The 25,786-nt window shown below is 49.0% G+C and overlaps 1 protein-coding gene across 1 annotated transcript in view; it reads right to left on the bottom strand.

Annotated features, from left to right (window-relative positions):
- The window catches only part of LOC115659049 (cytochrome P450 3A24-like), a 33,123-nt gene extending 9,721 nt beyond the window's left edge, over positions 1–23,402 (bottom strand). The window contains exons 1-9 of the mRNA XM_030578773.1: positions 23,032–23,402; positions 19,850–19,943; positions 17,799–17,851; positions 7,313–7,412; positions 6,654–6,767; positions 4,398–4,486; positions 3,311–3,459; positions 2,569–2,696; positions 1,496–1,583 (exon numbers count right to left, since the gene is read on the bottom strand). Of these exons, the coding sequence (XP_030434633.1) occupies positions 1,496–1,583; positions 2,569–2,696; positions 3,311–3,459; positions 4,398–4,486; positions 6,654–6,767; positions 7,313–7,412; positions 17,799–17,851; positions 19,850–19,943; positions 23,032–23,102 (886 nt within the window). The 5' untranslated portion in view covers positions 23,103–23,402. The remainder of the gene's footprint in view (positions 1–1,495; positions 1,584–2,568; positions 2,697–3,310; positions 3,460–4,397; positions 4,487–6,653; positions 6,768–7,312; positions 7,413–17,798; positions 17,852–19,849; positions 19,944–23,031) is intronic.
- Between the last annotated feature and the right edge of the window lie 2,384 nt (positions 23,403–25,786).

Here is a 25,786-nt window from a genome sequence, read left to right as displayed (position 1 = left end):
GGCCACAGTCAGGATTGGGGCCCCATCGTGCAAGGTGTTGTACAAACACTTGCCTCAAAGAGCTTACAAACTAAGGAGAGGGATAAAATAAAACTAGGTACAAATGTTACTTTTATGACACACATTTTTATACTTTATTATGCACTGTTGTTTTAAAATAGAACCACCACGTCTGAACTCTCTTCGATTACTGTAGCAGGGTGGTTACCTGGCTCCTGAAATAAGAAGAGTGAGAAAAGCTGGGGGAAGCAGCCACAGCTGTGGCCAGCTCAGTTAGGGCTCAGCTGGCCCCGATAAGAGGGCTGGGGGCCGGGAGCTGGAAGAGTCTCTCTCCAGCCCTGGAGGGAGATGGGCCTGGCTGCCAGGGAGCAAGGTACCTGAACTGGAGCAGTGAAGTCCTACAGAGGTACTGAGGCAGGAGAGATAGAGCCTGGGGATTGGCAGAGGTAGTTGGTCCTACCCCCTTGCCAGTGATGAGTGGTCATTACAGACTGCAATCTGCCCCAGTGAGCGGGGGCTAAAGGACGACTGGCAGTAGCCACTGAGGCAAGGTGGGTGTAGAGGGCTGGGGATTCTACTGGGAGTGGAGACTCAGAATGGGGGTACTGCAGCGGGCAGAACCTCAGGGTAAGGGGCACCAGGGTCTGGGAGGGACACAGGGCCCCTAAGGCAGGCGAGACACCAGCCTGCAAAGGGCTCTCTGGGCTGGACAAGAACTAATTCCCAAGACGACCAGCAGGTGGGCCGTGCCGGCGAGTCATTGCCTCACTACAATTACCCTTGGCCTCCATTTCACTACTGTCTGAGTTTCTTATATAGGATCATGACGAATGGCATACAGGAAGGTAGAGTAGTTATTGGCTTTCCAGGAAGGGCGTTCCATATGCAGAGGAAGACGGGATGAAAAGAGTGATGGGAATGACAGACAGGTGAGTGATCAAGGCTAATGTCATTGGCAGAGAATGGGAAGACGTGGCAAGAGACAAGGGCAGAGAAGTAAGGATATATATATATATATATATATATCTTTTAATTATAGCAACTAGGAACACCTAGGGCCAAATCCTAAGTCATTTGCTGGCTTTGACTCAGATTTCACACCGATAAATCTCCAGTTAGGCTGATAAAGTACCTTGGGATTTACCCCTAGTTCATTAGGTTTGACTCTATTCCATTTCATATGCAGCACACATCTTTACTGTCCTGATTCTCAAGAGTGCTGAGAATCAACAACTCCCATTGGCTTCAGTAGGGATTGTGGGTGCTCAGCATCTCTGAAACTCCAGCTGTTGGTGTTCAATTCCCTTTCTCTATTTCTGAGAGAGATCCAGATCACAGCATGCATTTCTGGAAAGCACAGAACTTGCTTTGGTGGGGGTGGTAGGGGAGGAATTTCTGGTCATCCTACTGACATGTACTAAAACCCTGCCCCTCCAAAACTCTATATGAAAGATCCCAGCTAGCAGCTGGGAGGAGGAGGGGCCTGCAGCCTTACCTTTATAGGAGTGTGTCTTCTCATTAGGTTCAGAGCTGCCATCTGAGCTCTGTGAGTCAACCATTAGCTGCAGGAAATCCACCCGGACCTAATGGTTGGAAGGACAGAGTCAAGACAGATCTACAGCACAAATGAAGGTGTGCTTGCCGTGGAGGTAGGCATGCCCATGCTAGCTTTAATCTAGCTAGCACAGGTAACAATAGTAGTAAGGATACAGTGGCATGGACTTCTGTGCAGGCCAGCACCCTGAGTACATACCCAGGGTTCCCTGCATGTTTGCACTGGGGCCGCTAGCCTGCACTGAATCCCATGCTGCCACATCTTCACTACAGGTACCCATGCTAACTAAATTAAAGCTAGTGTGGGCTGTGCTCACCTGCGCTGTAATCACACCTTTGTGTGCTGTGCACATGCACCCTCAGAGGAGCCATGGGTGGAATGAAAGGCTAGTTCAGCATAGGCTTCCCCTCTGATGTTTCAGCTTTAGTTCCTCTGTCGGTCCAGCAGCACAAGGAGGATCAGAGGAAGACTTCAAAGCATGGTGGCTAGGAGGCTCCTTAAGGTGCAGGCTGGAGACCCATTTTGAGCAAGGGGATGATTTTCTTCTCATGGAAGCCTGAGCAGGACACTTGTCCAGTCTCACCCAAATTTGGCAAACTGAGAGCTAGTATGGACTGTCACCTCTGGGGACAGGCTCAGAAACCTTCCCCACACAGGGTATGTCTACACTGGAGCTGGAGGTGCAATTTCCAGCAGGAGGAGACATACTTGCGCTAGTTCCAATCACGTTAGTGTGCTAAAAATAGAACCACAGTTGCAGCAGCATGAGCAGCGGGAGGGGCTAGCCACCTGAGACTGTACCTAGAGTCTCGGATAGAATTCTACTTGGGGTGCTTAGCCCTTCCTGCTGCTTGTGCTGTTGCAGCCACACTTCTAATTTTAGCATGCAAGCTCGATTGGTGCTGGCATGGGTCTGTTTTCTGGACCTGGAAATGACATCTCCAGCTCCAGCGTAGTCATACTCTCAGAGTGAGCGCATGCATGATAAGGAAGACGAGGTGGGCCAGACTGACCGAGTGGTCATTCTTCTGCCGCTCCTTCTTGATGCCCTGGATGATGTTGAGGAAAAAGTCCAGGAAGCCTGAGGGAAACAGACTCACGTTCATCTTATTCAGCACTGGAGCGAGGAAGGGGAACATCACTGAAAAGGAAAGAAACACAACAGTTCCTCTCGCTGTTAACAGGCGCATCTCAGCAATGAGGGACTGCAGTGAGACATGAGCTCCAAGGCACAGAGGGAGAGGGAGCCGGGTCTAGGCAACTCATCAAGAACAACTAGTCTTCCAAATCACATTTTTTCCCAGTGCTTCTGGCTCTAATGACAATGGGTGACTCCCAATTTACTTCACCTAGTTCAGATGCCTCATCAAGAGGGATAACAGGAGCCCACGGTTGTGGGGTGGGTGGGAATTTCACTTGAGAATCTATTGACTTTTACCCCTCTACTTAGCCAGCTGTGGTGCCCCATTCAGTGTAGTTGTCCTGTCAGGTAATAAAAGTTCTCCATCTTTCCTCTGCATCCAGTTATTTTGCCTGGGTACTGCAGACTGAGGTGGCCAAAAGAATGGGGGACAATCTCTCTATATAAGTATCTTTACAAACCTGCTTGGGGGCCTGATCCTACAAGGGTCTGAGTACCACCTGAAAAGTGAAGGGGACCCTGAAATCCCAAAGGAGATGATGGGAGATAGCGTACACAGGCCCTAAGGTACTAATCCAGGAATCTGAGTATTTAGGTGTGTAAGATCTTCATACCTACTGAGAGGAGCAGTGGGTTAAAGAAATTGAATGAGAGATACTTCTTGATGTAGGTGACAAGGGGGTCGTTGGGGTTGTTCATGGAGTCTATGTTCACACTAAATGAAGTGCTGGCCACCACATCCAAGCTGTAGGCGCCGAAGATGCTGAGAAGAGAGGTGGAGAAAATGAATGCCAGGAACTGTGCAGGACTAGGAGATCCTCCCAGGGAGAATCCTCAGCACAGAGAACTTTCCCTGCTCAAGGACTCAATACGCCCAAAAGCCTGGCACCTTGGTCCTATCAAAATCGAGTCCTTGCCCCAGTTTGGATATGCACAGGACACATTTCCCCAGTTTTTGCCAGTTCCCTTTATGACTAAATTGCCCTCAATCTCTCTCTCTGAGCCCAGCACACTGGACGGTAGGTGGATGGAGCTGAACTGCAGTACAGGGTAGCAAAGAACGTGCTCTAAATTCCAACAGCATTTGAGAACAAGCACCTCTCATCTGTAAAAGTGACTGTTAAAATTACCTTAAAATGCCTTTTCCCCTTCTGCAGTTTGTCATGCTCCTGGGATGGGCTGATTTCTCCCATCCCCAGCAAGACTCTGCCCCTTCCCTCCCTTCCACAACAGCAGTAGAGTGACAAAACCACAGAAGTGTAGTGACTAGCACTGGTCTGGTCTGATCTGGGCAGAGAGAGGCAGCTCGCAACTGAGAAACGTGCCAGGAGCAGGACTGTTATGGAGATTGTCTCCATGTCACATCTCAAGAACCATGGCGGAGAAAAGTGGGAACATGAAAATATCTTTAGGGACCTGGTTCCTATTGTGGAAGCATCAGAATATCCGTGTGCGTTTTAAATAAAATTAAACACATCTTTACACTGTGATGGGCATTTTCTTGAGTGGAAGATGCTGTGTGAAGGCTGTCATGGCCTCTCCAACTCAGCTATACTTCACAGAGGTGAAATGCAGCATGCTTAGGGTAAGCTAGAGCCAAACCAAACTCTGTGGCTGCGCTACCTTATGAACTCCAAGACTTGCTCCCCACACCTCTTGTGAACACAGGCTCTTTCCTGCCAGCCCAACAAAGCCACTCACCTCTTCATTTCCAGGGACTCGTTGTTATCCACTTTCTTCTGGATGTTTTTCACTAAAATCTCTCCATAGCGATTCATGATAGGAAACATCTGAAATGCAAACCAAAGCACGAGGCATTCCAGACGCCTACTGGTTCCTGAGGCAGGGTCACCACTAGGTATCTCAGCACTGCTATTTGCTGGCAGTCCCCTAATAATCAACACTCTGGTTTGAGGGGGGCATCATTACAGCCAGGGCTCAGACGTGGTTGGGGGGAAAATCACGGTTGCTATTATCTCTGTAGTTGGTCCACAGAATCATCTGGGTGTGAACTAAAAAGGGGTCCTCCCCCCCTCCACAACACACCCAGCTTCCCCTCCAGAAAGCATCACATGGTGCATAGGCCAATGGAGTGCTGTCCATCAGTGACAAAGGTAGATTCTGTAGCTGTCTGCCCTGAAGGGAGAGCATAGGTGAAAAGGATTGAGAAACCCATGTAGTCCAGCTCCTGGCTACAGTGTGGAAAGGGAGACGGATGTTCTTTGGCGCCAGTGGTCAAGCACCCACCCCTAGTGCTGGGCAAATGTTTTTTTTTATGGTTTGGGGGCAATTCCCAAAAATCGGGAGGAGGGGAAAAAACTGTTTTGGGTCAAACTGAAAATGATTTTTTTAATTTTTGGCAAACCAAACATCTGAAAAATATTTTATTTTGGGTTGATCAAAATGTTTCATTTTGACAAAATCATATTGTTTCATTTATATTTTCACCATTTGTAAACTTAAAAAAATGTAAAGGAAGCTTTTAAAGGAAAAGTCATTTAAAACAAAAAAATCAAAACATTTCAAAAATGTCAAAACAAAATGGCTAGACTTTTTTAGGATTATATTTTGGATTATTTTATGGTCCCCTACTTCTCTATTGTTTATCTGTAGGGTATCTGATTCTTTAATTGTTTCCATCTGTTGAATAACTAATTTTGCAAGATTTAAATCAACTAAAGTGGTGGGGTATGATTGGTTAAAGAATTGTTTCATAATGGGCTGTGATTAGTGAAAAATACTGCTTGGTAGTATTTAGTTCAAAATAATTGGTTATGGTACAGTTAAGTAGAACTCAAGTTTCACTATATAAACTGGGGTCCAAAAGGAAATTCTTTGGAACCTAACTGCAGGACACAGTCCAAAATCAGAGCTGCCAGATCTCAACACCCTGCCAATTATATCGTGCAGAAGCTGGAGCCCCAGAGGACCTGACCCTGACTGGCCAGCAGGAAAAATTCATCTGCCTTATTGGGAGTGGTGAGCATTATATGCTTAGTGTGTAGGGTGACTAGATGTCCCGATTTTATAGGGACGGTCCTGATTTTGGGGGCTTTTTCTTATATAGGCACCGATTATCCCCCCACTCTCTGTCCTGATTTTTGACACTTGCTATCTGGTCACCCTATTAGTGTGCGTATTCGGTTTTGGTAATTGTTAATAAATCAAGGTTAAGGATATTACCGTGTAAGGCTCTCACAAGTAAAAGGCCCCACAAACCGGCAGAAGAATACTCCCTGAGCCTAAGAACTGGGTAAGAGCGGGGTGACTATATTAACCCCTTGAGCCCACGGAAGAGTAAAGGTGGAGTGCTTTACAGTGTGTGGGTAACAAGCGAGGAGAGTGACAGGAGGGGCTGGCTGATAGAATATGTACCTATTATCGCGGATGGGCACGTATTTGGGGTGGCTAACCCGTCTTGCCACCCATGCTCCCACGGCCACGCTCTATTTTTAGCATGCTAGTGGGATCACAGCTGGCAGGAATATGTCTCCTCAAGCTGAGAATCACCCCCCCCCACCGCTCCGACTGCAGAACTACCCATTGTGCTGCCTTTCTCTTTGTGAAGAGGGATCAGCAAGAAGAAATCTCAGGTCAGTGGTGGGATCCCCGGCAACAGATTGCGATACCCTAGTATGGAAAATCTTGGAAAGAGAATGTACCCATTTCATTCCCCAGAGGTCAGTTTCTTACTCTCAGTAAGGATGAAAGGCCATGACGAGGGGCAGAATGGGGAAAAATCCACCACCCTCACCCTGACTGAAAAAACATCATGTTGTGGAAATGCACATAAGGATGGGTGCTTCAGGCGGAGGCTCTTTTGGCAAATGAGGATGGTAAGGGGATAAGTGGCACAGCAAGATGATTTTCCAGGTGGGTCTGTATTCAGGCACCAAACCCAAATAGTTTTCAAGCCACTGACCCAAACTGGAACTATTAATGTAATCTGGACTTCACCTTCTTTAGCTTCCCGCTGGTGAACGTCGGAGAGAGCACAGTGCGAATCCTTTTCCACTGCTCATCTGTAGCTATTGTAAGGGCAGACTCCAAATCTCCACTTAGACCAAAGTTCTAAAAGGGGAGAATAAAGCAAAAGGTACCTGCTTATACAGTGCATTGTGGTAGGATTTCAACCAGCACCTTCACATGGTCGTCCTGAACACAGAACTCTGACTGTGCCCACAACGCCTTAGCAATGGAACCCCGGCTGCCTGCACCAGGAAACTCTAGGATCAGGCCCATTATCATACTACTGCAATATGGAAGCAAAGGCCTTGCCCTGCCTGGTGAGTGAAGCAATGAATTATATGCAATGCTACAGTATATTTGAACTGAAGCATTCCAAATATCAATCAACCAGGCCTCTGAGGTCAGTATCATTACCTTTATTTTATAAATGGGGAAACTGAGGCTCAGAGATGGGACGTGACTTGCCTATGGTCACACAGTGACTCAGTGGCAGAGCCAGGAATAGAACACAGGTGTCCTGCCTCCCAGGCCTGTCCTGGGAGCAGCCTGTGTTTCTGAAAGGTTGCATTGCTCTGAGAAACCCTGACTTCCCACCACACACATGCTGCATTAGGTCTGCATAGGAAAGCCCTACACTGGATACCTACCCGGCGATTGGTAAATAGGGTATAGCACTCTTTCACCAGGATGGTTTTGATGATTACAGGGTCCAGAATAGCCAGGACTGGCTGCCTGCCATCAAAAAATCTAGGCCAAAGAGAAATTCTGAATCAGTCCTTTATCTGTGTCAGAGCAGGAGTGTTTTGGTTTAGTTATGAATAAATAATCATCCATACTAATTTACAATGCCAATATCAACGGGTCTCAATTCTCCCCATCCCGCTCCCTCAAGCTCCCCTAAAACCTGTCAAAAGGGATAAGATTCTGGAATTGTTTTATTACTCAGTAAATAGAAGAAATGAGGGTAGAGGAATAGTTCTCAGGATTGATATTTAGCTTTTCTAGCAAATATCTGCACTGCTGCCAACAGCATTGCCAAAGTAGGGTGTGTTTGGGCAGGGGGATGCTGATTATTACTGCATTGATTCATGGTGTTTGTGCTGTCTGATCTCTCTCTGTTTCCCTCATTGCTACTGTTAGGTAATAAAGCAAGTCCTCACTCACCTCTCCAACACCCAAGGTCGTGCGGAGTTGGAATTTGGGCCCACAATTCTGTCAGAGACCAGACACTAATGCGTTGATCAACGGGCTCACACTACCCCAAAAGCTTTAGAATAAGTGTGGCCCCTTTATTAGGGGTGAGCATCAATATTTATACACAGAAGTAAACAAAGTGATTAATAAAAGATAATGGTCATGCATAATCAATCAAGATTTTACAGGAAGAGCAAGTTTAACAAGTAAATGCATAGAGATAAAGGCTAATGGCTACTTGAGGAAGGGGGTGTCATGAGTAGTTTGCAGGTCAGTGCTTTGTTCAAAAAAAGGTTCAGAAAGGATTATGCAGAGACGGCCAGTCTGGGTGTTTTTTGGCTCCAAAGTTCACCAAAAGTTTAGACCCAACATTCCTCCATTTGTAGCTTTGAGATAACTATTAATCAAAAGCTACACCCTATTTCAAGATCTCAAGGGCCGCTTGGCAATTTCAGCCTGGGCCAATTCGAAGAGAGTAAGGCTTTTAGCTGAAGTGGGAAAAGAATAAACTGACTTACATGAGTTTATGAGGGAGGGGACACACTGAATACAGCAACACAGTATTATAAGGACTACCATGGCCCCAACAACACCCACCAAGAGGTTTTTAACCCACCCAAATCCGGGCAGCCAATTCCATAAGGCTCCCCACCAATCATAAGGTGGCTGGCCAGAGGAGTAGTTTTTAGCCATTTCCCTTAGGTGTTTGGTACGTTGAAAAGTGTCAGAGTAGGTGTCATTTACAAAAACACAGCATTCTTCATTTATGAGGGCGCAAGTTCCTCCCTGGGCTGCTAACATCATATCTAAAGCCATTCTGTTTTGCAAAGCCAACTGGCGCAGCTGGGACATTTCCCCGGCCTGGTTCTCAAATAGGGTTGCAGTTTCATTGGTCAAAGATTCTAATAGTCCCTGTAGACGGATGATAGCACCCTTCAAGCTAGTGTGACCAGCCCACCGCTGCCAGGACAAACCATCACGGAGATTAATATCTCTGTCAGTTTCACGGATGTTACGAACGTGGGGAAAATGAGGGGGAGTGAGGGAGATCCGAGAAGGCGGTGCTAGCCATGCCAAATAACATGACCCTGCCCAATCAGGGGAGAGAAAATAATAAGCCTTGGGCCCGCACACCCAGTATGTTCCATATAATGCGTTTTGGGTATTCCATTTCTCAAAGTAGGAGGTAACCCACCACCCGTTGTACCACTGTTCCCCTGGTAATGCAGAGGGGTCGTTGTGTGAACTGCAGAGGCACAATTTGGTAGTGTTGTCCTCAAAGGGCAGTGTAGTACTGCTTGAGCAGTTGTAGAAGGCAATTGTGTATCCTTTAACAATTAGTTGGACACCTTTGAGATCTGAGCAGGGCTTTTTAAAAACTGACTCTGAAAACCTGCCCCTCCATGAAAAAGTTGAAAAGGTTGGATCGGGGTGAGGGATCCACATATGGGATAAGTGGGATGCGCAAGGCTTGAAGCCAAGATTTTTACTAAAGGCGGTGCCATTAAAATATATGTTGCATTTACTTGTTCCCACAAAAGTTGACCCTTTTTCTTTAACAAAACACAGTGATCCTGTTTGATTGGTTACCCTGAGATATTTGTTAATTGGCACTTCTGTTTTGTCCCATGTAAGATTGGGTTGGACTGGATCTTTTATTCTAGTCGGTGGCATCCAAGTCATATTAGCAGTGGTTAGGGGAATGGGTGTGAAGGGGAGTCCCTGTGCTGCATTTACTGGAAATTGAGTACATACCCAGCAATCACTTCTATTTCCTAAAATACGAGTTTTAACCTCGTGGGAATATCTAATAAAAGCATTATCTTCATAAGCAGAAAATAAACTGAAAAAGCATAAAAAACATACAGTTGTCAGAATAAAGGGTCCTCTCATTTTTTTCGAGTTAATTTAAGTCTAATGTCTGAGAGAGGTAAGCTGGTCCACTGGTCGAAGGCAGTGTCCTCAGTGGTGACAAGAGCTGCTGGTCCGTCACTGTGGTCCACTACGGCTGGCTTGACGTGGGAGTGGTGGATCCAAGATTTGCGTCCTTCCAGGAACACTGCAGTCTGGGTTGTCAAAAGAACCTGGTGGGGTCCAGTAAACCTTGGCTGGAGGGTGTCGTCACGAACGAACTTTTTGGCCCAGACGAAGTCCCCTGGTTGGAACGGGTGGATTTGTTCCTCCAGCGGCACGGTCTGGGAAAACTGCGAGGCTTTCCAAAGGGTACGGAGGCGAGCCTGTAGGGAGAGAAACTGACACGCAGTCATATGATCCCCTCCCAATAGTGAAACATCAGCACGTGGTAGCGCCCCGCCTTTGAAAGGGGGGTGTCCATAGAGCAGTTCAAAGGGGGATAATCCCAATGCGCGGGTTGGGCGAGTACGAAGGTGAAACAGGACCAAGGGAAGTACCTGAGGCCACTTTAATCCTGTTTCCTGACAGTATTTAGCCAATGTAAACTTAAGTTCCCTATTCATACGCTCAACTTTTCCGCTAGACTGGGGGTGGTAGGGTGTATGAAAGGAGTGTGAAATGCCCAGTCCTTGTTCTAAATGGCCAAGGACATGACCAGTAAAGTGAGGTCCGCGATCTGAGTCGAGCACAAGAGGGATGCCAAAACGGGGTACAATATCTCTAAGGAGAATCTTCGCCACTGTGGCAGCAGTACAATTAGCAGTAGGAAAAGCTTCGACCCAGGAAGTCAGAGGGCAAACCAAAACAAGGAGGTGCTTTTTCCCAAAAGCCTTTGGCATATCTACAAAATCAATTTGAAGATGTTGAAATGGAGCAGCAGGCGGAGGTCTTCCACCCTTAATTTTGTTAAGAGGTGGAGCAGGTCCATTACGCTGACATGTGCTGCATGCTTTCACTATTGATAGGCAATAGGGTTGAATGCCTGGAGCATACCAAAGCGAGCGATAGTGTCCACGAGGGCGTGCGTGCCGTAGTGACCCCCTTTATCATGGTGCCAGCGAACTGCCACAGGGTATGTGGAGCGAGGGAGGCAGGCTCGGCCATCTGGCATAAGCCAGGTCCCTTTGACCAGAGTGGCCCCGAGGCTTTCCCATGATTTTAGTTCAGCAGCGGGTACTGGTACGGGGTGCGGTGGAGTAAAGGAGGAGGTTGCAATAGCCAATGTGGGCATGGCTAAGGTAAGGTGGCAGCCTTCTTGGCGGAGGCGTCAGCCAGGGCATTCCCACGGGTAACGGGGCTGCTATCTTTAGTATGGGCCCGGCAGTGAACTACAGCCAGGACGGAGGGTTTTTGGAGGGCGTCCAAAAGCTTGTGGATGAGGGGGAGGTGCTGAATGGGTTTACCGGCAGCTGTCTGGAAACCTCGAAACTTCCAGAGGTGGATATGACAATGCACAACTCCAAAAGCATATTTGCTATCAGTAAAAATGGTAACGGTCTTACCAGCGGCCAACTGGCAAGCTCGGGCCAGGGCATAGAGTTCAGCGGCTTGGGCTCCCCAGTTGCCTGGCAGTGAGGCGGCCTCTTGAATGTCCCATTCAGAGGTGACAGCATAACCAGTGAAACGCTTGCCATCAACATAGAAGGAGCTTCCGTCCGAGAAGAGGATGCAATCGGGGTTGTCCAGTGGCACGTCAAACAGGTTGTCTCTTATCTGTAAGATGCTGTAAACTACTTCCACACAGTCGTGCTGGTCCTGGGGGACTGGCAGGTCAGGAAGCAAGGTAGCTGGATTAAGGGGTCCACACCTTTCAAAAATTAGGTTAGTGTCTTCTAAGAGTTCGGCCTCTAGCTGTTGCTGACGATGGGCCGAAAAGACTTGGGTTGTGCCCCTACGCAGAAGGGCTGACAAGGCATGAGAGGTCCAAACCGTGGTAAAATGACCCAGGGTTAGGCTCTTTGCCTTTGTGATCAGCAGGGCAGCTGCTGCCAGAGTCCGGGTGCAGGATGGGGTTCCCTGAGCGACAGGGTCGATTTGCTGAGAGTAAAAAGCAAGCGGGAAATGGTGGGGCCCGCTCAGCTGGGTAAGGACACCACTAGCAATTCCGCCCCTCTCGTGGACAAAAAGGTGAAAGGGTTTGCTGTAATTGGGGGGGCGGAGAGACATGGAGGAGGCCACACTGTCCTTGAGTAACTGAAAGGCTTGAATAGTGTCCGGGGACCACTGCAAAGGGTCAGGAGCAAGGTTAGCAGTGAGTCGGTGGAGCGGTTTGCTTAACTCCCCGCAGGACGGCAACCAGGGGCGACAGAAGCCAATTAATCCTAAGAAACCTCGAAGTTGTTTCTTGGTGTTCGGTAGAGGGCAGTTTTGAATAGTCTTTATGCGGGCTGGGTCCATCTGTCTTCCTTCTGGGGTTAACAGGAAGCCCAGATATCGGACCTTCTGTGAGACCCACTGAATCTTTTTAGGGTCTACCTTGTGGCCTCTGGTGTGTAGGTATAATAAAAGTGCCTTACCATCGATGCGGAGGGCAGCTTCTTCACGATTACCTAATAGGATGTCATCTACGTATAGGACCAATGTGGATCCCTGCGGACTGGTGAAACCTTCCAAGTCGTGGCGGAGGCACTGGCTGAAAATCGTGGGGCTGTCTCTGTAGCCTTGAGGAAGTCGTTGCCAGACATAACTTTGTCCCTCCCAGGTGAAACCAAAGAGATACTGAGAGTCTGGGTGCACAGGAATGCTGAAAAAAGCTGATTTTAAGTCAATAACAGTGAACCACTCAGCATCCCAAGGGATTTGGCTGATGATAGTAGCTGGGTCAGGAACTACTGCATGAAGAGGGACCACATACTGATTAACAACTCGTAGATCCTGTACAAAGCGCCAACGAACAGGGTCTCCGTCCTTTTTAGGAGGCTTTTTGACAGGCAGTATAGGGGTGTTACAGGGAGTGTGCGCTGAGGGCGGACTAGCTTTTGCGCAATGAATCCCTCGATAATGGGGCGGATGCCCTCCCGGGCTTCCAGCGACAGGGGGTATTGAGGGACTGACGGGGGGGTTAAGGAAGGCTTTACCTGAATCCTTACGGGCTCTGCCGAAAGGAGCAGGCCAACATCAGTGTCCGAAATTCCCCAGAGGGTTGAAGGCAAGTCAGTGAGGTCAGGGGAGAGAGAGGGGGGTGTTTCCCAATTACCCTGAGTAGGGGCCGAATCTCCTAACACTGTCATCAATAATCCTACCCCTTCAGGAGTGCAGGTTAAAGTAGCCTCAAGCTTACAGAGTAAATCCCGGCCCATCAAAGGGATCGGACAAGCTGGGGAAAAAAGAAAACGGTGAGAAAAACATTTATCAGCATAAATAACATTCAAAGGCAAAGTGAGTCCCAGAGACTGTGGGTTGCCCTCCACCCCAGTCGCAGTTTTAACCTCAGAGGATAGCCAGGGAGAGGGGGCATGATTTAAAAGAGAGAAAGTAGCCCCAGTATCAATGAGGAAAGAGACAGGCAGTCCCTGGACTGAAAGGGTTAAACGAGGCTCTTTGCTGGGAGGGCAGAAAGTGAGAAAGGAGCCGGCTAAAGACATTAAGGAAATAACACCATCACATTGTTTGCCTTCGCCCCCGGGGTACCGTCATTGAGGAGGCTGAGTTTGCTGCGGCTGCTGCTGTTTCCCGTAGTTGATCCAGGCCTGGGGGATGGGCTGAGCTGGTGGTGCAGGGGTGTATTCCTCACTTGTGTAAGCATCTGCGGATGCAGCCAGACCCTCTGGGCGTCCCCAGGGGCATTCACGTTTAAAGTGACCAGGCTGTCCGCACTGAAAACAATTTCCTGATGGCTGGGGTCGCCAGGACCCTCTTCCCCGGGCACCCTGGAATCCCCTGCCACGGCCACGGCCTTTGCCTCGAACACCACCGTGAAAAGCTAAAGCCATCAGCTTATATTCTTCCTTTTTCTCTTTCTTTTTACTACTTTCCCTTTCTTTCTCCCAGGCAAAATCAGCTACTTCCAACACTGAAGTGACTGACTCACCTCCCCAACCAGGGCGAAACTTTAAGAAGTAATCCCTTACAGGGGGCACCGACTGATTCACAAAAAATGAAATAAGAGTAGGGTGGTCTGCTTCTCTCTCAGGATCCATCTGAGTGAACATTCGGGCCCCCTCCAATAGCCTCGACCAGAACTTTCTGGGCGGCTCATCAGATTCCTGCCGAATCTGCATGAACTTAGCCTGATTAGGCGAGCGGCGAGCCATTTCCTTGAGTCTCTCTAACAATCGCTCTCTATCTGTTCGCAGCTGAGTCAGCCTTAGCTGAGTCCAGTCTAGGGGATTCCAGCCAGCGGCCAGATCCCGCCTATCCATCCAAGTAACATTAGCTGCATTGCTATCTCCCCATGTCCTTTCTGCCATCCACAATCTACTACGTTCTTCTCCAGTCAAAACTCTACTTAACAACTGATCCACATCCGTATAAGTAGGATTATAACTTAAAAACAATCTTTCTAGAAGTTCTATGATCTTTCGGGGATTTTCCCCAAAAGACCCTGACAACTGTCCCCACTCTTTCAAATCCCATTCTAGCCATCCTTTATATTCCACAATACTAGCATGTTGCAATCGTCCGTCATTGCCCATATAAGGTTGATCGTGCACCTGTAAAGGCATCTCTATAACCATACTTTTATTATTCGCAAGAGATTTGACGGAGACATCCTCTGGGCTATCCTCAGGGGGGGGGCATGCACCCTGCTGTACCTGCTTGGACCTAAGCCTAGTAACTACTCCTCCCGAGGTTTGCCCGTCCAATTCCTCCTCATCCTTCTGCACAAATTCCAATCTGGGATCCTGCAGATTCCCCTCTGCTACAAGGAGAGAGTTCCCCTGCGGAGGAATAGGGGCAGGTGCAGAGGGGACCAGCTGACGAGTCAAAACACGCCGTGGTCTACACCCTTCATCGAAATAACCTGGAGGGGGTTCACTCTCGGGAGAGTACCTGACTGCCATAATTTTTAAAGATTTCCACAGCTCTGCTGCTGTGTCCCAACAAAACCAGTAACATAACTGTCCCGGATGGTCTTTTTCGATCTGGCTCTTTACTCCTCTTAAGGCAGCCTGTTCGAAAGAGCCATACGAAGGCCACCTCATCTCCGAGTCGGCCAATACCGCGGTATACCCAGTCCAATTCCTTACACATAGTGTGTACAACTTCTTCCTAGACATTCCTGTCTGTACTGGGAGTTTCCCTTCGTTCCATAACTTATTTACAATCCCCAACGGACTCTCAAGAGGCACGCTAGTCCCTTGACCCATGGTGTCTGACAGGAGCCCTCCAACTGGCGTTTACCCTGCTGTCCAATACACGACCCCTCAATATTGAATTGGCTAGGAGAAATCTCCTGTGGCGCCTTGCCAATTCATATATGAGTGGTCTGACCACTGGACAGAGGTACCGCACCAGAAGGAATCCCGGACGAGCCCCCAAATTGTTAGGTAATAAAGCAAGTCCTCACTCACCTCTCCAACACCCAAGGTCGTGCGGAGTTGGAATTTGGGCCCACAATTCTGTCAGAGACCAGACACTAATGCGTTGATCAACGGGCTCACACTACCCCAAAAGCTTTAGAATAAGTGTGGCCCCTTTATTAGGGGTGAGCATCAATATTTATACACAGAAGTAAACAAAGTGATTAATAAAAGATAATGGTCATGCATAATCAATCAAGATTTTACAGGAAGAGCAAGTTTAACAAGTAAATGCATAGAGATAAAGGATAATGGCTACTTGAGGAAGGGGGTGTCATGAGTAGTTTGCAGGTCAGTGCTTTGTTCAAAAAAAGGTTCAGAAAGGATTATGCAGAGACGGCCAGTCTGGGTGTTTTTTGGCTCCAAAGTTCACCAAAAGTTTAGACCCAACACTACCATTCCCTCATTGGTTAATAAATCCACCCAGATTAGCCCAAATGGAAGAAAAATGGATTTCTCTGCACAGCGTCTCAGACAAGCAGAGGGAAAAACCCAAACATCTGCTGCGTCTCTCTTTTAATCAAAGTATGTAGAAAAACATTAAAATCCAAAGCTTGGGCCCAGGGGCAGGAGAGCCGGGAGTGCATGTATACGTCTCAGATTTCACAAATCTCAAGCACTTTTATCTTTTAAAAATGTTTTGAGCTCATGAAACTTTTCAGAGTTTTGTGCAACAATTTCCCTTTGAGAGGATCCTAAGGGAAATGCGATGAGAGAGCTTCCTGTGTTTCTGGCCACACAAAACCTGCATTGTGAAAGAGGCAGTCAGGACTAAAGATAGCTCATGCCCTGATTGTAGGAGGAGCTGATAAACAAGATAAAAACCTGCAGCAGCAGCCACCCTGGGCCACACAGAATGGCAACTTCAAAGGCTCCAAGCTGGGGAAAGGAGGTCTCCCTTCCTTGGCTGGGAAGGCTTATTCGGAGCACAGGGGTAATGTCTGGACCGTACAGAGCGGAGGTGCCATCTCAGGGCCGACAACAGTCAGGGGAAGCCGGTACAAATTACCGGGGCCCTGACGGTCTGCTGGGGGGCCCAAAATTTTTTTTCATTGGGGCCTGAACCCGCTTTTAGCGACCCTGTTTCTCTCAGGTTTAGGTGAATGGGGAAGCACTCCAGACACAAATGGCATCTCTGAAAGTGCTGCTGCTGAGGAACAAGGGAGAGCACAGAGAGAGGCAGTTTGTGCCTCCCTGGGACACCCAGCACAGGCTACAGGAGCCCTGAGGGCTGCTCAAATTTGTGTCTTACTACAAAGACCTCTATGGGGGTTGGCAGAGGAGTTGAATCTTCCAGGAGCAGGCCGGACCCAGCCACGCCTCCTCCAACCCTTGCTATGTGCCCCCCCATATCCCAGAATGCCCCTGTGATTGTAGGGGGGCAGCTCTGCCTAGCTGTCACAGCCACGTATAGGGGCTTCCTATGCTGGAGGTATTCCTGGGGGGCCTCATGCCTGCCCTACAGGCTAGCTGGCACAAGGGTCTGTAGTGCCGTGTCAAATCTGGCCCAGAGGGGGTAGGACTGGGCTATTTACTAAGCTGCTGTGCAAACAAAAGATCAGAGCACTACAACCCCAACTGGAAACAAAGGGCGAGAGAAGAGGGTAATTCACTCCACCTGGGCAATAATCACTTCCTACCTTGACAGCCAGAGAGGACGGGACTGAAAATGGATGGGATGGTTACTCAACAGACACCTGGGCCTTATAAACAGGCTGCGAGAGTTCAGGCTCCTGTAAAGGGCACTGTTAGGCTACATCTACACAGCAAAGAAAAACCTGCGGCTGGCCCGTGCCAGCTGACCAGGGCTGGCTCTGTGACCCTCCCACACTGGAGGGTCGTAGAGTCTGGGCTCCAGCCCGAGCCTGGACGTCTACACAGCTATGAAACAGCCCCATGACCCCGAGTTGGCTGGCCCAGGTTTTTCTTCAGTGTGTAGATGTACCCTTAGTGGTTAGAGGCCTCAGAGAGGCTAAGGTTGGGTGGGACAGAGCTGGAGAAAGGCAGTGGAACCCCAGGGAAGGGTTGAGCACAGTTCCCAGAGGACAAGCTGACTCTGGGACTTTGGACTGCACTTGGATATTTATTATTATTGGGACTAGTCACTTCTCAGCTGGAGGGGCTGAATGGTGCCCAAAGACAGACAGCCTGCCAGGGGTGCTAAAGATGAAAACCTCTGCATCATTGCACCCTGACACAAGGGGAAAGTCTTGAGATGAGCACTCCTCATTACAAAGAGCCTTTGAGAAACAAAGTGGAAGATCTCAGTGGGCTCCAGCAATCTCTGTCATATTTTCAGCACAGAGGAACTGAGACTAGTTAACCTGAGTTTTCCCCTGTGATCTAGCCTACCACAGCAGGAATTAAAATGCCAAGATAGAGCATTATATGGAGAAAAAGAGGTTTCAATGACCAATTGCCCTTTGAAAGGGTGTAATCATTATGTTTTGGGGCTTCCCAGATCTCACCATGAATTAGGAATTTTGTTCAGTGGAAAACTCACCCCCAAATTTTACCATATTTCTGGAAACACTTCTTGTCGAAATCCAGAATTCCCTGCCAGAGAGAGAGAGAGAGGTTAGATGTCTGCAGGTAAACAGTGAGCAAAGGAGGGCCGCAGCTGGATTTCTCCACAGCAAACCAGAAATAAATGGCAGAGATGGGTGAGATGGGCAAAAGGGAAAGGTGGGCTTCCCTGAAGAGCAGATACGTCTTTACTGCCAACAAGGGTGTGTTCTTAAGTTGAGTTAGCTAACACACCTTTTTTTCTGCAGGGAAGACAACCCCTTGGTGTGAATCCAATCACCTGGCGTAAAGGCACCACTTACAGTGACCATCTTTGTTGGATGGAAATAAGGGAAACCACATGAAAAAAGGGTCAATGCTTTATTTTAAGGGGCATTTTAGGGATAAGCCATTTCCCGTGGCATACGGTGCATCTTTCTCCCAAGTGAACATCTCTCCTGCCCTCAGGTGTATTGTGTAATTACCAATGTAACGTTTGGAATGACATGGGCAGCAAGGCAGGCTGGCTGTTCCGAGTACAATTTCACTCAAGACCTTGGGTGAGCACTTGGGCAATTAGGCCAGGCTGCTGTGGCTACACTGCTATTTTCAGCACACTGGCTCAATTGAAGCTAGTGCATTCATTTCTACCTGAGCTGGAATTACACCTCCAGCAGCCATGCAGATGTATCTGAGAGAAGCTTGGTCTTTGCAGGGACTGGTGCTGGCCTCTCTTCCGTAGCTAGGGCAAACCACGACCACACAGGAGGCCAGACTCATGAAGAGCCATAGCGCTTTGTCCCTTAACAAGCAGGGCTGGGAACACTGTGGACAGGATTTGAGCTTTTGGTTTCCAAAGGTCCCTAGCTGCTGCAGGGATGCACCAAAAGTGGGGGAGGAGAAACTAGGGAGGAAAACAGGTGGCTGAGAATAAAGAGGTGGGTGAAACATATCACCAACTTCGCTCATCTTAGCCAGCTCCTGCTGGCAGTGTCTGACACCTCCTGAGGCTGTATCTTCTCAAAAGATCCCAAATTACTTTACAAGCCCCACTGGAAAGCAGACCCTCCAGAGCCACACACAGCATGCTGCAAAATAGTGAAGGGAGGGGAAATCCTAGTCAAGGACTCCAGGGCTAATTGCTGGGCTTGCAAGAAGGGCCGTGAGACCTTTAATGTCCACGCTGAACAGGCAGGACTTAGAGTTTTAAGGCTTCATCTGAAATGACTGAGTATAGAGCCCACATCTGGATCGGGTGGAGACGCAAGAACCCAGGATTCAATAATGCTTCCTCTTCTTTAAAAATAACCCCAATCAAATGGTTGTCTTAGGGTAGGTCTGCACAACATTGCCCATATCTATGCCAGCATAGCCCTGTCATAGAGATGCAGCTTATACCACGGGGATTAATTATACCATTTTTCTATTGGGGCAGCAACGCCACCTCCCAGACTACATTGACTGAAGCATTCTTCCCTGGACACAGCTGCATCTACACGGGTGGTTAGGCAGGTGTAACTAGGTCAGTTGAGGGTGCGGATTTTTCACACCTCTGACTGGTGTAGCTATTCAGATAGACCAGGGTTTAGCAATGGTGAATTAGGAACCACAATACAGTCTTGACATCAATTCCCCTCTCCTAAAGTTCTGAAGCCAAGTTGCTCCCATGGTTGGGGTACAATTCTCCTCTCTAAGGGCACATCTACATGGGAACACTCAGGAAAGATAAATTAACTTACCCTAAAGTCACCTAAAGGGGTGACTTTAAAGTGCATTATTTAAAACATATTAACCCCCTCTGTCGACGTTCTTCATTTAGAGTAAAGTGGCCTGGAAGGAACTTCAGATTCATGCCTTGAGTTAATCCAGTTTAACTTTCCTGACTGTCCCCATGAAGACATGCCCTGAGTCTCCTATAGACACCTGGTTTAGACCTTACGAAACCTTTGCACAGGAGCAAGGCAGAGACACCCCCGACCCTACAACCCTAGGTTAGTTAAGAGCCATTATCCTCTGAATGGGCAGAAAGCACAAACTCCCACCACTCACATTCCGGTATTCGTGGAACGTTCCGATGAAAGGCAGAGGCCTTGGCCCAGGAATACCCAGCTTCTTAAAGAATCGGTATGGCCAGATCCCATAACTGCGAGGCAAACAGAGCAAATACATGAGCGACAGGTCATTTACACGTGAATGGCCCCTGTGCTGATGGTTTAAACAGCTGTCACCATCACTTAGGTACTGCTGAAATAATGGATAGAGAAAGCATGGATGAAGGAGCAGGGATTTGTCTAGTTGTCTCTCTCTTTTGCTGTCTAATGGGAAGGGGATAAGCGTGTTGCAGTCGCATTTACCTTCTTGTGCCATTCTCCATATGGCAAAATCCTCTCCACCCAACTAAAGCCCAGAGAGTCATACTCCATGCAGCTGGTGTGAGGGGAGAGGAAATCCACCCCCAGTCTAGTGCTAGGGTGAGGGACAGCTGCTGTTCCTGTCTATGGGCTGGAACATGGCCGCATTCCCAGCCCTTCGGTGCTAGTCATGCAGGATGCAGTAGCCACAGGATCAGCGTAAAGTAGCCTATGCACGGCTTTCTAACTGGTACTATAAGGGGCCAATGCAGAGGCTCTTACTCTAGCTATCAGCTGTTCACAGATCAGCTTCCAGCCCCTACATGCTTACTCTATGCAAGAGCTGAACCGTGTGGAGAGCCTTGCAGCAGCTCTCTGTGTCACAGATGACTGTCACCTGCAGTGCTCAGCAAGGAGTCAGCTTCCAGCTGGTCCCAATCGTCTGCCTTAGCTTCCTTGCCACCTTACTCCACGTGGCTTCCTACATGTGGTAGCGCGGGTGTTTCAAACTGAGGTCAGAAGGCTCTGACAAAACAGCATAAAGTCACTGCCCAAAGCATAGCAGTTCCAGCAGGGACTCTGCAGTTTGGAGCTGCTACCCTTGTCTTTTTTATAAGGGCACAAAGTGTGTTCCATTGCCAGCGTGTAAAGGATGCAGAATCGGAATCCCCAGCAGGTACGGAGGATTTGGAAACCAGCACCAATGTGCCTGGTGCTGGGACATGACACCTTCTTGTTGGATAAGGGTGAGCTGGAAAGCTCCCAGATGTACCGTGCTGATGGGCACGAGAACCCGGTGAGTGGATGTGCCCACCTCTGTTCCCTGGGCTTTTGCTACCTTAGCTCAGTGAAGTAGCATGAAAGACCTGAATGGGGCATTGCTTTATGTGCAAGAATAATTTAGATTTTGTTTCATTACAGTAGAACAGGTGGTTGTTGCTGTTTTGGAAACACCATCATTCCCTCCCCTAACAGAGCCAAGAGAGAAGCCAGAGGAGCTCCAGGCCTCAGGCCTGGAGGGGAGGCCAGCACTTACAAACATGGCTGTAAGGTTAGCCACCCAAACCTTCCCCTCTCCTGGGGGACCTACTTTAGGCACCGAAGGGTATGTCTACACTGCAATTAAAAATCCACAGCTGCCCTGTGCCAGCTGACTCAGGCTAAGGGCAGGGCCGGTGCAACCATTTAGGCGACCTAGGTGGTCGCTTAGGGAGCTGGCATTTGGAGGGCGCCATTTTCTTCGGCAGCGACCGCGACGGCCGGATCTTCAGCACCCCAGTCACCACTGGCATTTAGGCGGATGGAGCTGGGGCAGGGGAGCACGGGGAGGGCTGCCTGCAGCAAGTAAGGAGGGGGAGTGGCATGCAGGGGAATTTTCTGCCCCAGCTCACCCCTGCCCTGTCTCCTCCCCAAGCACACTGTGGCCTCTTCACTTCTCCTGCCTCCCAGGCTTGTGGCGCCTAAGCTGATTGGCGCCGCAAGCATGGAAGGCGGGAGAAGTGAGGCGGCCACGGCATGCTCAGAGAGGAGGCGGGGTGGGGGTGAGCTGGGGCAGGTGGGGTGCTGCCACAAGGGGGGTGCCACAGGGCGGGTGCATGGGGAGGGTGCAAGATGGAAGTTTTGCCTAGGGCTCAAAACATCCTTGCACCAGCCCTGGCTAAGGGGCTGTTGAACTGCGGTGTAGACATTTGAGCTCAGGCTGCAGCTCAAGCTCTGGGACCCTCTCACCTTGCAGGATCCTAGAGCCCAGGCTCCAGCCCATGCCGGAACATCTACACTGCAATTAACCAGTCCCTTAGCCCGAGGCAGCTGGCACAGGGCAGCCATGGGTGTCTAATAGCAGTGTAGACACAGCCTTAGCACGAGCACTTTGGCCTGTATATCTTGACCGAAGCCCCAGACAGTCAGTATCCAAGCTGGGATTGGTCCCTCGCCACTAGACCTTGCTGCCGCTCATATTTTGGGCTGTTCCCTTTGTAATTAGAGGTCATGCTGCCTGCTGAACTATGGCTAGCAAGGAGCTTGCAAGCCACTAGTGCATTAGGTACATTTCTAAGGCGTGGTCTACACACCTACAACGTAGGTCGACCTAGCTATGTCACTCAGGGGTGTGAAAAAGTCACACACCCCCGAGAGACATAGTTAAACCAACCTAAGCCCCAAGGTAGACGGCGGAAAAAATTCTTCAGCTGCCACCTTTTGAACGGGTGGATTCACTGAATTGATGGAAAAGCCTCTTCTGTTGCTGTCGCAAGTGTCTGCGCTGCAGCGGCGCCATTGGGGTCCAGACCTACCTTAAGGTCCCTGTGGAAAGAGTGAGAGACGTTATCTTTTTCTAAACCAAAAGTCAGGTTCTGTCTTTATAGGCCAACCCAAACTGCGGTGTTGAAGGCGGGAGGTGCTGTGCCCACAGGAGTGTGGGACCAAGTAGACCAGCTCTGCTTCGCAGTAAACAGGATGCAAGCCAGAGCGTCTTCTTCCGAGTTTCTTTGGCAAAAGGCGTTCCCCTCCTTAGGATGACCAGATGTCCCAATTTTATAGGGACAGTCACAATTTTGGGCTCTTTTTCTTATATAGGATCCTATTACCCCCTACTCCCTGTCCCGATTTTTCACATTTGCCATCTGGTCACCCTACCCTTCCTCTGTGTATTATCCTCTCCCCCTGTTTCTCTTTTCTCCACCTGTAAGGAATTCCCTGAAGTGCAGTGAAGGCCATGCTCTTCCCTGTTAGGAAGGCCAGTCCCTCTTCTCTGCTGAATGTCCATTATTTTCCTGGTCTGCTTCTCCCCTAAGTTCTCCCAGAGGCCTTGCCAGTACTGGTCAAACACCACGGAAGATCCCCTGTCCCATCACCTGTTAGAGGCAGGGTTCTACTTACAGCATCAAGAGGCTCACGAAGGCAATGAGTAAAAGCCAGGTTTCTAGGGATAAACTCGGAAGGAAATTCATCTCGACTCCCTGCCTGCTCCAAACAAACAACTCTCAGCTCCAAAGAGGCTTCTCTGCTATTTAAAGTTTTTCAGCCTTCCAGCCGAGTACAGCAGTTTCTCTGCCAGGGATGTTCCTGGTCACATGACTTAGTAGGCTGTTATTTACTCTCGTTGCACAATCTTTAACTCTCAAATGGATGTCTCCCTGGAGTGCCTGTGACAACTGTACCTGCTTTCTTTTTGCATCACTTCCCTCAGTATCCTCTGAGCTCAGAGGTGCCTTAGCAAAGCCTATTGGCCTGTAGCCAACCTTCCCGTCAGTCCTTCATGCTGCCTCCCCTTTTTCCTAAGCTTAGGGTGACCAGATGTCCTGTTTTTATAGGAACGGTCCCGTTTTGAGAACTTTTTCTTATATAGACGCCTATTACAAACCCCCATCTCATTTTTTCACAGTTGCTATCTGGTCACCCTACCTAAGCTAGAGAAGTGCCCTGTGCTGGAGTCTTGAAATGCAGCCCCCGGCCACCTCATTGCGCTGACTACACGGGGAGGGCAACCCAGTCAGCAACAGTGAACTGACCCAAAAGGTCATTTCTGTTCATCTACCCCCATGGATAGGAACACCTAGGTGAGTGGGGGAGGGGACTTGAGGGTTCCAAGCACTCTGAACTCACCTGTGATATAGAACAGTGCTGGGCATCAACTTTTGAAGGGATGCTACCCGGAGGCAAAAAGCTACTTCTCTGACATGCTGCCTGGAATGGGGTCAGAGGAGAACAGGACAAGAGGATGTGCTATACAGAAACTCCCCAAATAGCACCCAGCCAAAGCATTCCAGGCCTGATGGGTGAAACAGACTATTTTTCTCCGTGTGACATACGCACTCTCTTTTCTTGTTTTATTTTGCTACAACCCTGTGTCTTTAAACCTGTGGTTCTCAACCTATTTACCATTGTGGGCTGCATGTGCAGCTGCGTATGTGTTACGTGGGCTGCATCCGCACAATACATGTATACTACCCATATAGCCCTGAGGATGTCACATGGGCCACAGCTGTGTGCTGACTGGGCCGCCGGCGGGCCGCAGGTTTAGAACCACTGCTTTAGACCAGGGGTTCTCAAACTGGGGGTTGGGACCCTTCAGGGGGTCGCAAGGTTCTTACATGGGGAGGTCACAGGCTGTCAGCCTCCACCCAAAACCCTGCTTTGCCTCCAGCATTTATAATGGCATTAAATATATTAAAAAGTGTTTTTAATTTATAATGGGGGGGGGGTCGCACTCAGAGGTTTGTTATGTGAAAGGGGTCACCAGTACAAAAGTCGGAGAGCCACTGCTTTAGATTGTTGTCTGGATGTCTTGTGCAGAACCTGCTGAGACAACGTAATACTCTTAACCACTGAGAAGAGGAACTGATAAATGGGTCTCTGCAGCTGGTTCAGCTCAGATTCCTTGGTCAGAAAGACACAGACTAGGGCCTGGGCTACACTACAGAGTTAGGTGGACCTAAGACGACTTGTTTGACCTAGTTTTTGCATGTGACTGCACCTAAATTTGTCTCCCACCGCTATAGGTTCCCCGTTACAGTGACGTAGTAACACCACCTCCTGAGCAAGGCAGAGCCACAGTCAACCTACTTCAGCCTACACATGGCAAGTGTAAATGCTGCATTACCAGCATCGACCCTCATAGCCCTCCAGCAGCTCTCCCACAATGCCTCTGTCCCTGCAACAGTGGTTGCTTCAGTTACAATTTTGAACTGCGCTGGCCAGGGGTCACAGACATTGGAAGCCACAGAATCATAGAATATCAGGGTTGGAAGGGACTCCAGGAGGTCATCTAGTCCAACCCCCTGCTCAGAGCAGGACCAATCCCCAAGTAAATCATCCCAGCTAGGGCTTTGTCAAGCCTGACCTTAAAAACTGCCTCTCCCTCTTTTCCATCCTCCCCTCCCCCAGCCTGTTTTTGAAATATCTTTTCCTGAGGGCCCACTTTGACGAACACAACCAGGGCTTAAATTCTCATAGATTTCCCCAGAGCTCCCCCCACACACACATACTAATAAAACTCCAGAGAGGTGAAAATATTTACCGAGCTCCAGCTTAATTTAAGCCCTGAACACAACTACTAGCCCACCTTTGCAAGCATCTGACTATGCCAGCTCCACACATGGAGCTACTAGATGTGCTCCTGCCTGGAGCAGGCGAGAACTCATGGATCTCCTTATCCTGTAGTGAGGAGCTAAGGATCAGCCAAAGAAATATAGCTATCTACCTGCAGCTGGCACAAGGGATGCTGAAACTGGGGCAGGACAGGGATGGACAGCAGTGGAGGGTGAAAGCAAAGATCTGCCACTTCTCCAGATCTGCCACTTCTCCAGTGAACTACATGCCTAGGTACCCTACTAGCACCCCACGTCTGACTGTGGACATTTAGGGAGAACTTGACCAGGAGACCCCTGCAAGTGCACAATGAGGAGGAGGAGGAGGTGGATGGGGGAGTGGGGTGAAATGATGGGAGACACAAACCATGAAGCCAGCCAGGAGCCTCCACCGGAGTCAAGCAGTCCCACAAGGCAAGTGCAGATGAACCTGCTGATGAAGGGGAAGGGAGATCAGGTAAGTGTGTACAGGCATTCTTCCTTGTAAGTGTTTTTTTTAACCTATTCATTGCCCCCAAGTCTTCTCTCTCTCCTTCCCTACCCCT

Source organism: Gopherus evgoodei, chromosome 10 (genome assembly GCF_007399415.2).
Source record: "Gopherus evgoodei ecotype Sinaloan lineage chromosome 10, rGopEvg1_v1.p, whole genome shotgun sequence".
Lineage (NCBI taxonomy): Eukaryota > Metazoa > Chordata > Testudines > Testudinidae > Gopherus > Gopherus evgoodei.
The sequence above is the reverse complement of the archived record's forward strand: the minus strand, read 5'-3'. Positions and strand labels throughout refer to the sequence as shown.